General features: G+C 44.0%; 1 protein-coding gene across 5 annotated transcripts in view; it reads left to right on the plus strand.

Annotated features, from left to right (window-relative positions):
* The window catches only part of pnpla4 (patatin-like phospholipase domain containing 4), an 85,443-nt gene that overhangs the window by 41,990 nt on the left and 26,528 nt on the right, over nucleotides 1-16,925 (plus strand). For 4 of the 5 annotated variants that reach the window (XM_034173590.1, XM_034173601.1, XM_034173595.1 and 1 more), the window contains one exon: nucleotides 11,016-11,168. The exons of the other annotated variant lie outside the window; for it this stretch is intronic. In XM_034173590.1, the coding sequence (XP_034029481.1) occupies nucleotides 11,016-11,168 (153 nt within the window). The remainder of the gene's footprint in view (nucleotides 1-11,015; nucleotides 11,169-16,925) is intronic. 5 annotated transcript variants of the gene reach the window in all.

The following is a 16,925-nucleotide window of genomic DNA, read 5'->3' on the forward strand; positions in this document are numbered from 1 at the left end:
TTCTTTATCTGATGTCCCTAAATTTCAGCTAATTAACGACCAAATACTGTGTTCATAAACTTACACAGAAATGACATAGCTTGTATCTGTGATGTTTAAACAAGAAAATCTTACAAGTACATAATTCTTTGAAAAGAAAAAAAAAGAAAAACAGATTCTCTTTAAAGCCCCCATCACATATAGCAAGAATGTGGCGGAACCATTCCGACACAGCAAATATTGCCATAATGCGACGCAGTCAGCAGGAAAAGAGGCGTGGTCAGTTGTGGTCTGAATGCATCCGGACTGCCTCGTGCACACCTGCAGGATGCAGCCCAAACATATTTCAGACAACAGTCAGATGACACAGACTGCTGTCAGACAGCACCGACACTCACCCACGCAATCAAATCTCTGCTCGTCCTCACATTCCCAGCGCTAAACTGACCTCTCATCAGTGTTTGTCTCACATGACGGAGTGTGCGCGTGTATGTGTGTAGAACAGGTGAACCGAGTGATGAGTGTGTGTCCACTCAGCTGCGTGCGAGTGTTCACAATGGCTGAACAAGCTGCGTGTGTAGAACAGGTGATAAAAGCAGTGTGCGAGTGTGTGGCTGAAGTGTTCGCTCAGCTGCATGTATATGTGTTCAGAAATACTGTACCAGCCACTCTGTGTGCGCACACGAGCACAGGAGCTGTCCATCCAGAGAGCGCACAAACAGGTTGACAGCTCTGTGATCGCCTGCTTGTATACAGTCCGGAGAAAAATCCCTTTAGGTGTTTGATCAGTATATACTTGCATTGCTAGATTTTATTTGTCCGGCTGGATTCTGTAACTGCTGTTGAACTGTGCTGGCAGTGTGCCAACTTCCCACATGTGCGCAACTTTCAGATGCAGCTAGTGGACTTTCTCTTGTCTCTTTTTTTAAACTCTTTTTTTGTTGTCATTTTACTTGATATGCATCTTATCACAACTGCAGTTGGATTATCGGTGTGGGACAGCACTTCACTTTACCCAGGAAGCAAATAGGGTTTTGCAGACATGGAATGTTATAAAAGGTTGGTGGCCAGAAATGACATCTACACCCTCCTAGGATCACAACCTGGGTGGACAGCCCTGGAAATTTTCTACTGAAAATCTATAGGAGGCCTTTATTTGAAATAGCCGTGTCCACGGATCGGCCCTTTTTTCTTATTTTTGTTATTAAAGGCTTTAAACCTAACAGTGGATATAAAACGGAGTTTAAACACTCTAAGGACATAGATGTAGGGATGCCAGATACATGCTGCAACATTTGCTGAGACATGATGAGGGCTTTCTCTGCTATCGACTGATCAACTTGTGCTCTTCCACTTTCAGTCAGTTCTGGCCCTTTGTCACAGAGTAGCGAGCTTGTGAAGTTGAACAGTGAATCAGGAACCAGGGTGCTGGCTGCTGTGAAGGAAATGTCTATTGCTGGTTTCTCACGAGTGTGCTGTTTACAGAGCTGGGAATCTGCCTGCAGAATCTTTGCAGCTTGATACAGTGTACGCTATTACTCATCTACATGCTGGGTTGCCTCTAGTCATCTTAGCTTCTCAAGGGCATCACCCAGTGGGACTGTTGATGCACAGATGAAGCCTGATCCACTGGTTTGGTTGATAATGGAAATTCTTCTGCTGAACTTCTGTTCCAGCTTCCACTTCAGAGTGATGGCTTGGTATTTGTCTGCAGTTTTCACTCCAAGCTCATGGAGATGTGTCCTGTACTGATCCCTCAGAGTTGTCACCAGGAAGCCAGACATCTCTTTGAACAGCAAAGGTTCAAGTTGTTCCACAAGTTGATTGAAGGTGATGTTGTACACGTTCTGTTGCACACTTCCAGAAACCCTCTGGGCTTTGAAATTGTCCATGCAGGGCTTGTGGTAACAGATGTCATTAGCTACCATATCATGACCCTGTCCAATGAGCCTCAGGAGGATGTACTCTTTATGGAGCAACTTTGCTTTCTCCTTGATGGCCTTCTGGCTGTTTATTGTAGACACCTTAGAGGTTGGCTCCTTCTCATCTCTCCACATCTTGTTGCAGATAACACACTGAGTCTTTGCATCATATGCTTCAACACTTTGCCTGGTCATTCTGGTGGTGTGTTCAGTGAGGTACTGCATCTGGGTTGAGGGGAGTCTGTCATGGAACTGGTACTACCTGCAAGACGCTTCTTTTTGGCCAGTTTGTAGCTCTTCTTATTCAGGTACCAGTTCCTCCATCTAGCATGCCATTTGGGTGCCTTGTCTTCTATCCATGTCTCTTCAGCAGTGTCTTTTTCCAGCCTTGTGAAGGTGCTGTCTTCTCGAGCTTCCATGGCTTCAATGAGCTTTACTTTGGAGGTGGGCTGAACTCTGAGAATTTTTTCGGCAGACTGTTCTTGGCATATGATACACTTTGTGTAATCTGTATTCCCACACTTCGTGGTCTTCTTTAGTGACAGGGCAACATCTGTCAGGTCCTTGCCTGCCTTGGCTGCCATCTTCAATCAGGGACCTGCAACACACAGAGACAGCAATCCATGTGACACCCCCATCACCATAAAGCCAACATAGTGATATCAGTGATCAGCCGCACTGTACATGTACCTATCTTGACAGTGATCACCCGAGTGTATATCTTGAAGACCTATATGTATTTTCTGCCCTGAAAACAAGGTAAATTGTTTTCTATCATTACATGAATGTCATGTGTACACTTATTCCATGTCCTGAGGACACAGGTGTGTGTACACCCAATTCTGCAAATAGAATTTCCTGAAAACATGCATGCATGAAACACAATGAAACAACAACGATATACCCACAATATGAGTAATTATTGGGTATATTTATTTGCCTTCACATAAGATGATCTGTTGCAGACATGTTGGGGTGATATATAGTGTGTATTTGACTCCCTGTATGCTGATAAATAGGAAATGTGTGGTGGCGTCAGAAGCCGCATGTCTGCGGACATGGCTATTTGAAATATGGGCCTCCTACAGATTTCCAGTAGAAAATTTCCAGGGTTGTCCACCCAGGTTGTGATCCTAGGAGGGTGTAGATGTCATTTCTGGCCACCAACCTTTTATAACATTCCATGTCTGTTTTTCAAAAAAAAAAAAAAAAATGGGTGTTTGCTCCCTGGGTACATGGGATTTATTTATACCAGAGGTGGATTATGCATTTGTCATCTGATCAATGTTGCCAGTACACAGTGCAGCCGGGTGAAAGGGACTAAACAGCTGTCTGCGCTGCGCTTTGGAACCAGAGGGTACCGGAGGTGAGTTACATGTTTATTTATGTCGTTATGTGCTGGACAAACATTTCCACATCATGCCTGTTACAGACTTAGAAGGTGTACGTGTAATAATCAGTGCATTACAGCGGTGACGTCCCATTCAGCTGCATTGCGGGGTGCTCCACAAAGCCTGTGATGTGTGCATAGTGCTACATACATGTTATTACATAACAACATTTCCTTCACCCGTCCTGGCCGGGGTCCAGTGGAGGTGGACAAATGTGGCACAACATGTCGGTTTCCTGTGACTGATCGATCTCAGAGCTCAATCAACCACGATCAGATTGTTTCAGATGCTGTTTTGATGCCGTCAGAATATGTAAATTGCGGTCAGATGGTCATCAGATTACACATGGACCACCATTGGATAGGTGTCCCATCTCGACAGCGCCCGGAGAGTTTTGAAAATGTGCATCACACTTGGGGCCGCTGGTCGATTTTGACCAACTGTGTTGACTTCCACAGATGGCTGTCAGAATGTTTTGGAACTGAAATCTGACACTTTTCGGATGTGCGGCAATTCATAAGTCCATGATTCCGGTTATGTGTGACGGGGATATAAAATCTTAGCATTCAGATGTCACATTCCTGACAAGATGGCAATAACATGTCCTCAAGTGGTTTTTGTTCAGAACCATTACTAACAACCAAATAAGAACTGAAAGTCTGTGAGATACAATATACTGTCATGGTGATGAACATTGCTTTTTTATCATCAGGTATTTAACAAGCTCACCACAAGAACCAACATAAAGTATCTCAAATAAGAAATTAATCATTTATTTATTGACACAGTTCTTCCAGGATCCTTTGCACTGCTGTGTAGTAACATGAACTGTTACGCACTCTTCTGAGGATAATAATGATTAATGGAAACAATGCTTATCTTTATTAAGATAAAATCTTTCCTGATGAAATTTCAGTCAGGACTTCAAAGTAGTGCAAAGGATTCTGGAATAACTGTAATGATAAATTGTTATTTAGGCTGCCATTTCTAAATGTTTTATGCTGCTTCTTGTGGTGAGTTTGTTATTTAGAAAAGTGATTGTGATGTCACAATGAAGATGCAAAATTTAGCAGCACGAGTGTCAACTGCATATCAGAAACTCACTTTTATTTCTTCTTTGTTTGTTGGAAATGATTATGAACGAAAATTACGATAGGACTTCTTGTTTGCCAAGTAGAGGTGTGGAGAAATGTGACATATCAGTGCTTAGTCTATAAAAAGATTTTTTTAAATGCCTTTTTAAAGAGCTACATACTTGTAACATTTTGTTTTGTGTTAAATGCTCTACTGTTAAATGCTCTTGTGTTGGTATTAAAAACTAGTAAAAAAATTTTCCCTTTGGACCACCCCCTATGATCAGTGTTGCTCCTAGTGTTTATTTACTATGTGTAGGACTGGTTCTGCCTAAAATGAAGTCATGTCCACATGACCATATACTGTATTTTCTGGAGTACAAGTCGCACCTGTCCAAAAATGCCTCTTTAAGAGATAGAGAGGGAAACAAAAAAGCAATAGATAAGTTGCAGTGGAATATAACAAAAAAACAATAGATAAATTGCAGTGGAATATAAGTCACGTTTATTACTTCCTGCTACAAGGAGCAAATGAATTTATGATTTATATTAATTTATTGAATGTATTTTAATGCTGCAATATTGATTCATAAGACACACACAACATTAAGGAGCACAGCTAATAGCTAATTAATGTTACTATACCAGGCACAAAACATGAGTGAATTACTTGTTTTAGCCACTGAACAGATGAATCTAATTAAATGTTTGAAAACTCAGTTGAACAATTCATAATTGATAACAGAACACGGCTTTAGTGATAAGAAGCTACGAGCTGTTTAAGTGACAAACAGTACTCTTCATCCAGGCTCTTGCTTGCCTCTACTGGTGGTTGGCTCTCACTGCGGTATTGTATCACTTCCTGTTCCGGAGCACAGTGGTGTTTTGCTGTATCTGTTAGCTGTTTAATCTGCGCAGTTAGATTGATCTAGTTATCTAGATTACGATTTGTTTCACAGTGTAATCTTCACGTGCCTTAACTAAAGCACTCCTTCTGCTGAATCACCTCTAAATTATTTACACATTATTCACTTTGCGTGTTTTTAGGAATCCGCTAGCTTAGCGCAGCTACTAGCTCTTAGCCGATTTAGCATGGCGGCTTCTCCTGTCTCTCCCGCACTTTTCTGCTCTGGGTGTGAAATGTTTAGTTATTCCTCGGCCTCCTTTAGCAGTAATGGTACTTGTAATAAGTGTAGCTTATTCGTAGCTTTGGAGGCCAGGCTGGGCGAATTGGAGACTCGGCTCCACACCGTGGAAAATTCTACAGCTAGCCAGGCCCCTGTAATCGGTGCGGACCAAGGTAGCTTAGCCGCCGTTAGTTCCCCCCTGGCAGATCCCGAGCAGCCGGGAAAGCAGGCCGACTGGGTGACTGTGAGGAGGAAGCGTAGTTCTAAACAGAAGCCCCGTGTACACCGCCAACCCTTTCACATTTCTAACCGTTTTTCCCCACTCGGCGACACACCCGCCGAGGATCAAACTCTGGTTATTGGCGACTCTGTTTTGAGAAATGTGAAGTTAGCGACACCAGCAACCATAGTCAATTGTCTTCTGGGGGCCAGAGCAGGCGACATTGAAGGAAATTTGAAACTGCTGGCTAAGGCTAAGCGTAAATTTGGTAAGATTGTAATTCACGTCGGCAGTAATGACACCCGGTTACGCCAATCGGAGGTCACTAAAATTAACATTGAATCGGTGTGTAACTTTGCAAAAACAATGTCGGACTCTGTAGTTTTCTCTGGGCCCCTCCCCAATCGGACCGGGAGTGACATGTTTAGCCGCATGTTCTCCTTGAATTGCTGGCTGTCTGAGTGGTGTCCAAAAAATGAGGTGGGCTTCATAGATAATTGGCAAAGCTTCTGGGGAAAACCTGGTCTTGTTAGGAGAGACGGCATCCATCCCACTTTGGATGGAGCAGCTCTCATTTCTAGAAATCTGGCCAATTTTCTTAAATCCTCCAAACCGTGACTATCCAGGGTTGGGACCAGGAAGCAGAGTTGTAGTCTTACACACCTCTCTGCAGCTTCTCTCCCCCTGCCATCCCCTCATTACCCCATCCCCGTAGAGGCGGTGCCTGCTCCCAGACCACCAACAACCAGTAAAAATCTATTTATGCATAAAAATTCAAAAAGAAAAAATAATATAGCACCTTCAACTGCACCACAGACTAAAACAGTTAAATGTGGTCTATTAAACATTAGGTCTCTCTCTTCTAAGTCCCTGTTGGTAAATGATATAATAATTGATCAACATATTGATTTATTCTGCCTTACAGAAACCTGGTTACAGCAGGATGAATATGTTAGTTTAAATGAGTCAACACCCCCGAGTCACACTAACTGTCAGAATGCTCGTAGCACGGGCCGGGGCGGAGGATTAGCAGCAATCTTCCATTCCAGCTTATTAATTAATCAAAAACCCAGACAGAGCTTTAATTCATTTGAAAGCTTGACTCTTAGTCTTGTCCATCCAAATTGGAAGTCCCAAAAACCAGTTTTATTTATTATCTATCGTCCACCTGGTCGTTACTGTGAGTTTCTCTGTGAATTTTCAGACCTTTTGTCTGACTTAGTGCTTAGCTCAGATAAGATAATTATAGTGGGCGATTTTAACATCCACACAGATGCTGAGAATGACAGCCTCAACACTGCATTTAATCTATTATTAGACTCTATTGGCTTTGCTCAAAATGTAAATGAGTCCACCCACCACTTTAATCATATCTTAGATCTTGTTCTGACTTATGGTATGGAAATAGAACACTTAACAGTATTCCCTGAAAACTCCCTTCTGTCTGATCATTTCTTAATAACATTTACATTTACTCTGATGGACTACCCAGCAGTGGGGAATAAGTTTCATTACACTAGAATTCTTTCAGAAAACTAGGTTTAAGGATATGATTCCTTCTTTATGTTCTCTAATGCCATATAACAACACAGTGCAGAGTAGCTACCTAAACTCTGTAAGTGAGATAGAGTATCTCGTCAATAGTTTTACATCCTCATTGAAGACAACTTTGGATGCTGTAGCTCCTCTGAAAAAGAGAGCTTTAAATCAGAAGTGCCTGACTCCGTGGTATAACTCACAAACTCGCAGCTTAAAGCAGATAACCTGTAAGTTGGAGAGGAAATGGCGTCTCACTAATTTAGAAGATCTTCACTTAGCCTGGAAAAAGAGTCTGTTGCTCTATAAAAAAGCCCTCCGTAAAGCTAGGACATCTTTCTACTCATCACTAATTGAAGAAAATAAGAACAACCCCAGGTTTCTTTTCAGCACTGTAGCCAGGCTGACAAAGAGTCAGAGCTCTATTGAGCTGAGTATTCCATTAACTTTAACTAGTAATGACTTCATGACTTTCTTTGCTAACAAAATTTTAACTATTAGAGAAAAAATTACTCATAACCATCCCAAAGATGTATCGTTATCTTTGGCTGCTTTCAGTGATGCCGGTATTTGGTTAGACTCTTTCTCTCCGATTGTTCTGTCTGAGTTATTTTCATTAGTTACTTCATCCAAACCATCAACATGTTTATTAGACCCCATTCCTACCAGGCTGCTCAAGGAAGCCCTACCATTATTTAATGCTTCGATCTTAAATATGATCAATCTATCTTTGTTAGTTGGCTATGTACGACAGGCTTTTAAGGTGGCAGTAATTAAACCATTACTTAAAAAGCCATCACTTGACCCAGCTATCTTAGCTAATTATAGGCCAATCTCCAACCTTCCTTTTCTCTCAAAAATTCTTGAAAGGGTAGTTGTAAAACAGCTAACTGATCATCTGCAGAGGAATGGTCTATTTGAAGAGTTTCAGTCAGGTTTTAGAATTCATCATAGTACAGAAACAGCATTAGTGAAGGTTACAAATGATCTTCTTATGGCCTCGGACAGTGGACTCATCTCTGTGCTTGTTCTGTTAGACCTCAGTGCTGCTTTTGATACTGTTGACCATAAAATTTTATTACAGAGATTAGAGCATGCCATAGGTATTAAAGGCACTGCGCTGCGGTGGTTTGAATCATATTTGTCTAATAGATTACAATTTGTTCATGTAAATGGGGAATCTTCTTCACAGACTAAAGTTAATTATGGAGTTCCACAAGGTTCTGTGCTAGGACCAATTTTATTCACTTTATACATGCTTCCCTTAGGCAGTATTATTAGACGGTATTGTTTAAATTTTCATTGTTACGCAGATGATACCCAGCTTTATCTATCCATGAAGCCAGAGGACACACACCAATTAGCTAAACTGCAGGATTGTCTTACAGACATAAAGACATGGATGACCTCTAATTTCCTGCTTTTAAACTCAGATAAAACTGAAGTTATTGTACTTAGCCCCACAAATCTTAGAAACATGGTGTCTAATCAGATCCTTACTCTGGATGGCATTACCCTGACCTCTAGTAATACTGTGAGAAATCTTGGAGTCATTTTTGATCAGGATATGTCATTCAAAGCGCATATTAAACAAATATGTAGGACTGCTTTTTTGCATTTACGCAATATCTCTAAAATTAGAAAGGTCTTGTCTCAGAGTGATGCTGAAAAACTAATTCATGCATTTATTTCCTCTAGGCTGGACTATTGTAATTCATTATTATCAGGTTGTCCTAAAAGTTCCCTAAAAAGCCTTCAGTTAATTCAAAATGCTGTAGCTAGAGTACTAACGGGGACTAGAAGGAGAGAGCATATCTCACCCATATTGGCCTCTCTTCATTGGCTTCCTGTTAACTCTAGAATAGAATTTAAAATTCTTCTTCTTACTTATAAGGTTTTGAATAATCAGGTCCCATCTTATCTTAGGGACCTCGTAGTACCATATCACCCCAATAGAGCGCTTCGCTCTCAGGCTGCAGGCTTACTTGTAGTTCCTAGGGTTTGTAAGAGTAGAATGGGAGGCAGAGCCTTCAGCTTTCAGGCTCCTCTCCTGTGGAACCAGCTCCCAATTCAGATCAGGGAGACAGACACCCTCTCTACTTTTAAGATTAGGCTTAAAACTTTCCTTTTTGCTAAAGCTTATAGTTAGGGCTGGATCAGGTGACCTTGAACCATCCCTTAGTTATGCTGCTATAGACGTAGACTGCTGGGGGGTTCCCACGATGCACTGTTTCTTTCTCTTTTTGCTCTGTATGCACCACTCTGCATTTAATCATTAGTGATCGATCTCTGCTCCCCTCCACAGCATGTCTTTTTCCTGGTTCTCTCCCTCAGCCCCAACCAGTCCCAGCAGAAGACTGCCCCTCCCTGAGCCTGGTTCTGCTGGAGGTTTCTTCCTGTTAAAAGGGAGTTTTTCCTTCCCACTGTAGCCAAGTGCTTGCTCACAGGGGGTCGTTTTGACCGTTGGGGTTTTACATAATTATTGTATGGCCTTGCCTTGCAGTATAAGGTGCCTTGGGGCAACTGTTTGTTGTGATTTGGCGCTATATAAAAAAAAATTGATTGATTGATTGAAGTGCAAAATGTGAGTGAACTGCTTCTTTAAGACACTGAACAATCATGTGATGTGCAACGCAATTAAACATTTGAAAACTTTTGCTATACATTTGTAAGTTAATAAACCAGTAAATTTTTCTTCTTCAGTTTTTGCACAGGAGCTCTGCTTGTTTCACATTGTCCAAAATATGTTTCCTTCCAAATAGCTTAAAAAAATTGTCGTTCCTTTTTATTTGAGTGTGGTCTTCCAGCTGAAAACAAAACAAAAAACATTTCTCAAGAATAAAGAATGTTGTTTTTCCTTCTTTTTTTTAACTATTTAATTTGTTTCTTTTTTATACTACTTGAAAAGTAGTAGAATAAGAAAATCACCTTTCTGCCTTTAGCCTCAGTGTTTTATGATTAGATGAAAGACTTATTACTTTATTTGAGTCTCTGTATGCAGTGCGGCGTCTGCTGTTTGTGAAAATTGTGTTTCTTTAATAATTGCCGAAGGATTGTCACATGTGGATCTGATGATTTGAGCCGATTAACACAGTGACAACTCTGATGTGAATTCGCCAGTTCATTTGTGAAATTCTTTGTATGCGGAACATTTCCTGAAAAGAATGACGGTAGTACAACAAAAGGTGAGTCCAGTACAAACCCAGCTCACACTGGCATTTATGTTCTGTTTCTTTGCTGTGTTCTGCAGCGTATGGGAACAGATGTCTATTTGATCAGTTAGTGTAAGCAGGACAGTGTGTTGTTTGGCAAAGGCATTTATTGAGTTTGCCTTATTTATTACTTTTCTTGAAATGAGCTTGACTGCTAATTGTAATTTTTGTTTGGAGCTGACGATCGCCAAAGACATAAGAAAAACATCAAAGTAGTGATGCCATCAAGGGCACTCATATAACCGGATTCTGTTTTAAATGCATACTGAAAGTAATTGAGCTCCAAATTCCCCCCCCCCACACACACACACAATTTAAAACAAAAAAGGCAGTTTAATGTTGTGTTTCTCGTTTCCACTATACTGTAATCAAAATGTAAGAGAATCATGATTTTTTGGCATATAATTCATATTGGACTATAAGTCACAGGACGTCTTAGACTAGGAAAAAAAAACTTGACCTAAACTCCGGAAAATACGGTATCTCTTTCTTAACAGTTTGATTTTATGACTGGGATTAGTGACAACACACTGTACAACTGATTTGTTTGATCAGAAATGGATTGATGGAGGGTTCACTGATTGCCTGCCACTTCTTCCTGTGGGGCGCACAATTACTGTCTCTCCCTTTGCTGGACTACAAGATGTATGTCCTGCCCACAGGGGGCACTTCAACAGATATCTCAGGCTGCCCAATATGAATATAATGGTAAGTATCTGATTAATAAGCTACTTTGAATTGCAATGAAATGTATATTTACCCTGCACATCTTCAGTAAGTGACTGGCTGGCAAGTGCTTTGTAATAATTTCATGTACAAAAGAACTCAGCTTTTCACAAAATAAGGAGGGAATATTCCCTGTGTGAGTTTCTGCAGATAACTAACACTTGGAACAGATTGGTCAAACAACTTTTACCCATTTAATATGTTTATGCCATTTCAAACACAAAATGTAATTCAGGCTTCTCGATATTCAAAGTTCCAAAATTTTCCTTCTTAAACTCAAATAGAAAGCAAATTTCTACAACTTCATATAAATTAAATAAAAATATCAAAGCCAAGATGATTGGGGTATCACACTGCATGTATTTGTATAGAACTTTATGGTATGCATGCGACTGTTCGGTGTACAGAGCTGTATGCAGAATACATGATACGATGCTGCACAGTATGATTATACACACATGCATATTTGCTTCTATAAGTCACCGACATTTCAGCTCTTGTTCAGACTGTGTGTCACTCTAGTTTCATGATCTGTGCAGGAAGGTGGGGTCTTTTGTCCCCTTCAGTGCAGGAGGAGGTATCGTTATCCTCACCCTGCTGTGTCTAACAGAGGAAACAGCCAGTTGAAGCAAGTGACCGGATAATTTAACCCATAAACTTTGGATGCATTAATGGAATTGGTTAATTTACCTTTTGATTTCGAAACATGAACCTAAAAGTGAAGGCATACTGATACGCATGTGTGTTGAATCACGGTTCTCATATGAGGTCAAGCTGCTTTCATATTTAAACAGAAAACACCACCAATTCATGACAATCCCTTGGGAAGACTCCCTCTGGCAAATTGAGTTCCCAGCAGCATTGAATAGCAGCACACAGGGTAAGAAGTACACGGAGGAGCAAAAGTTAAAAAAAAAAAGTGAAATATAAATATCAAAAACTGCTCGTTACTGACTAATGCCTTACTGGCATGCCTTACTACATCTTCTGTCTTCCTGTTACTCCTCCTCCCCCGAGTGAGGAGTTGTACAGTCTGATGGGCTGAGGGACAAAAGAGTTTTTCAGTCTGTTGGTCCTGCACTTGGGCAGGAGCAGTCTGTGGCTGAAGAGGCTCCCCTGGTTGCTGATGACAGTGTGCAGAGGGTGGCTGGCATTGTCTACAATGTGTAGTGTAGTCTCCAGTTTGTCCAGTGTTCTCTGCCACCATCACCAGAGAGTCCAGCTTCATGCCTACCACATAGGCAGCCTGCCCGATCAGTTTGTCCAGCCTTGATGTGTCCTTCTGGGAGGTAATACCCTCCCACCAGCACACCACACTCTAAAAGAGGACACTCTTTTACAGCTGATCACAGACGTGGTGTCCCTCAGCCTGACATACTGTAGCCTGTTGGTGAGGTAGCTGAAGATCCAAGTGACCAGGCAGCAGTCCACACGCATCCTGTTCAGTTTCTCCTGAAGCACAAGGAGCTAGATGTTGTTGAAGACACCCGAGAAGTCCAGGAAGAGAATCCACCCTGTGGCGCTTCCCCTATCCAGGTGCGAGTGGGCTCGTTGTAGCAAATAGAGGATGGCATCCTCCACACCAACACCTGCCTGGAATGCAAAGTGCATACAGTCCTGGGCGTGTTGCACCAGGGGTTTGAGGAAGTTGAGGAAGAGCCGCTCCAACGTCTTCATCAGGGGTGATGTGAGTGCCACTGGCCGGAAGTCATTCAGCTCACTGGGCCAGTTCTTCTTAGGAACTGGAAGGATGCATGATGTTTTCCAAAGGGTGGGCACTCTCCCTCACTGCAGGCTAAGGTTGAAGATACGTTGTAGCAGTTCTCCCCCTTCAGCTGTACAGGTTTTCAATAGTAGGGGACATATCTTGTGTGGGCCTGCTGCTTTCCTGGGATGAAGATTCCTCAGCTGTCCTCTGACCTGGTCCACAATGATGTAGTGAGGACATTGTGTTGAGGTGGGGGGAGGAGGAGGTGGTTTACTGGTTTAACCAGAAGCAATAAAAGTTACTTTGACATGCAGTCTTCTTCAGACAAGTTAGGGGATGGATGCATGAACATTTCCAAGACACTGATTATGTCTTAGACTTAATTTACATCAATTATGAAGGAATGCAAACTGCATGGGACTATATGGTGAATCTGTCCAGAGGCAGCAGTTCTTGATTGTGCCGGTATTTATTCACGCCATCATTTTGGCTTTTAGATTTTTATTTCTTTTAATTTATGATGTGGAGATTACTTTTCGCTGTGAATTTGAAAGGCATCATTTTAGAAATTTTAATGTTAAAAAAAAACCTGAATTAAAAAATATTTTTACTTATTGCTTTATTTATGTATTTATTTTAATATCATAAAAAATTAAAACGTAAATGCTCAAGGGTGGACAACTGTTTTCACATCACCGCAGCTGAGAGACTACTTGGGAACACCAGAAGCTGTGAGTGGGTTTTGCAGTGTAGAGCTGGAGTAGAGGTACCAATTATTACGACTTTGCCATAATCATTTCAGCATCAACACAAACTGTCCGACTTTGGAATATCTTACAGTTACTATGAGATGAACATTTATTTGATATATTATTCACATTTGTGGTCACATCGGGACGAAACATTGACATGTAACTTGAGTTGTTGCTGGCTCCAGTCGCTGGTCATCTCGGCTCCAGTTAAATCATGGTGCTGCTAGTTGAGTCAAACTCCAGTGCTAAGAGCATGGAGTGTATGTAGAGGGTGTCCCAAAAACACATACAACTTTTAAAATGCTTTATTTGATCATTAAAAAGCAGTAATTTTGTCACTAATCCTTTATTTCTTATTGCAAAGACCCTGAAGTTTATTTTGATACCACGCAAGTGCCAGGAAAAATGTCAAGACTAACCGTATATCAACGGACAAAAATGATTGATTTTTGGCACCAGATGAAAAGTGTCAAACATGTACAGCGTCTTTGCAAAATGATTCAGGAACTCTATCTGCCTAAGCTATGTACTCAGGCCCGTAGGAGAAACAACCTGATCCAGATGAAAACCCAGTGGTTTGAACAAGATGGGGCTCTAAACAAGGCGTTTAATTAAACAACATTTCCAAAGGTTTTAAAACGAAATAGTTTAGACCATTCCCCCTCTAGCTGCCACCTTATTGTGGTGGGGGAGTTTGCGTACCCGGATGATCCTAGGAGCTATGTTGTTGGGGGCTTTGTGCTCCCTGTAGGGTCTCCCAAGGCAAACAGGTCCCAGGTGACGGGTCAGACTAAGGGCAGTTCAGAACCTCCATGACCAGTAAAAGATCAAGGACCGTGACGTCGCCCGGTATGGCAGAGCCGGGGTCCCACCCTGGAGCCAGGCCTGGGGTTGGGGCTCGCGCGCGAGCACCTGGTGGTCGGGCCTTAGCCCATGGGGCCCGGCCAGGCTCAGCCCGAAAGAGTGATGTGGGCCTGCCCTCCTGTGGGTTCACCACCTGTAGAGGGGGCCATGGGGGTCAGGTGCAGAGAGGATTGGGTGGCGGTCGAGGGCGGGTGGCCTGGTGGCCCGGTCCATGCTCACAGCCCCTGGCTGTTGGGACGTGGAATGTCACCTCGCTAGGGGGGAAGGAGCCTGAGCTTGTGCGGGAGGTTGAGAGATACTGACTAGAGATAGTCGGGCTCACCTCCACGCACAGCTTGGGCTCTGGTACCCAACTCCTGGAGAGGGGCTGGATGCTTCATTTTTCTGGCGTCGCCCACAGGGAGTGGCGGAGAGCTGGGGTCGCATTGCTTATTGCTCCCCAGCTCAGTCGCCAAGTGTTGGAGTTCACTCCGGTGAACGAGAGGGTCGCGTCCCCTACGCCTTCGGGTCGGGGACAGGTCTCTCACCGTTGTCTCGGCCTATGGGCTGAGCAGCAGTGCAGAGTACCCGACCTTCCTGGAGTCCCTGGGAGGGGTATTAGATAGCGCTCTGACTGGGGACCCCATTGTTCTCCTGGGGGATTTCAACGCCCACGTGGGTGGCGACAGTGAGACCTGGAGGGGGTGATCGGGAAGCACGGCCTCCCCGATCTGAACCCGAGTGGTGTTCAGTTGTTGGACGTCTGTGCTAGTCAGTTTGTCCATCACGAACACCATGTTCGAGCACAAGGGTGTCCATAAGTGCACGTGGCACCAGGATACCCTGAGCCGGAGGTCGATGATCGACTTTGTAGTCATATTATACCTTCGGCCACGTGTCTCAGACACTCGAGTGAAGAGAGGGGCAGAGCTGTCAACTGATCACCACCTGGTGGTGAGTTGGATCCGCTGGGAGGGGAGGAAGCTAGTAAGACCTGGCAGGCCCAAACGTATCGTGAGGGTCTGCTGGGAATGACTGGCGGAACCCTCTGTCAGCGAGGTCTTCAACTCCCACCTCCGGGAGAGCTTCTCCCAGATCCCGGGGGAGGTTGGAGACATGGAGTCCGAGTGGACCATGTTCTCCACCTCCATTGTCGATGCGGCTGCTCGTAGCTGTGGTCGCAAGGTCTCTGGTGCCTGTCGCAGCGGCAATCCCTGAACCCGGTGGTGGACACCGGAAGTAAGGGATGCCGTCAAGCTGAAGAAGGAGTCCTACTTATCTTTGTTGGTAGGTGGGACCCCAGAGGCAGCTCACAGGTACCGGTAGGCCAAGCGTGCCGCAGCCCGTGCAGTCGCAGAGGCAAAAACTCGGGTCTGGGAGGAGTTTGGGGAGGCTATGGAGGAGGACTATCGGTCGGCCTCGAAGAGATTCTGGTAAACCGTCCGACGCCTCAGGAGGCGGAAGCAGCTCTCCACCAGCACTGTTTACGGTGCGGGTGGGGAGCTGTTGACCCTGACTGGGGATGTTGTCGGGTGGTGGAAGGAGTACTTCGAGGATCTCCCCAATCCCATCGTCACGTCTTCCGAAGAGGAAGCAGAGACTGGGGACTAGGAGGAGGACTCATCCATTACCCAGGCCGAAGTCACCGAGGTGGTTAGAAAGCTCCTCGGTGGCAAGGCTCCTGGGGTGGATGAAATCCGTCCTGAGTACCTTAAGTCTCTGGATGTTGTGGGGCTGTCTTGGCTGACATGCCTCTGAAACATCGCGTGGCGATCGGGGACAGTGCCTCTGGATTGGCAGACCGGGGTGGTGGTCCCTCTGTTTAAGAAGGGGGACCGGAGGGTGTGTTCCAACTATAGGGGGATCACACTCCTCAGACTCCCCGGTAAGGTCTATTCCAGAGTACCGGAGAGGAGAATTCGACCGATGGTCGAACCTCGGATTCAGGAGGAGCAGTGTGGTTTTCGTCCTGGTTGCGGCACACTGGACCAGCTCTACACGCTCCATCGGGTGCTCGAGGGTTCATGGGAGTTTGCCCAACCAGTCCACATGTGTTTTGTGGATCTGGAGAAGGCATTCGACCGTGTCCCTAGGGGCACCCTATGGGGAGTGCTCCGGGAGTACGGGATCCGGGGTCCTTTGCTAAGGGCTATCCGGTCCCTGTACGACCGCAGCAGGAGCTTGGTTCGCATTGCCGGTAGTAAGTCAAACCTGTTTCCAGTGCACGTTGGCCTCCGCCAGGGCTGCCCTTTGTCACCGGTTCTGTTCATTATTTTTATGGACAGAATTTCTAGGAGCAGCCAGGATGTAGAGGGGGTCTGGTTTGGGAACCACAGAATCTCGTCTCTGCTGTTTGCGGACGATGTGGTTCTGTTGGCTTCATCAAATCAGGACCTTCAGTGTGCACTGGGGCGGTTTGTGTGTGAAGCATCCAGG

The sequence above is a fragment of the Thalassophryne amazonica genome, chromosome 1 (assembly GCF_902500255.1).
Source record: "Thalassophryne amazonica chromosome 1, fThaAma1.1, whole genome shotgun sequence".
Classification (NCBI taxonomy): domain Eukaryota; kingdom Metazoa; phylum Chordata; class Actinopteri; order Batrachoidiformes; family Batrachoididae; genus Thalassophryne; species Thalassophryne amazonica.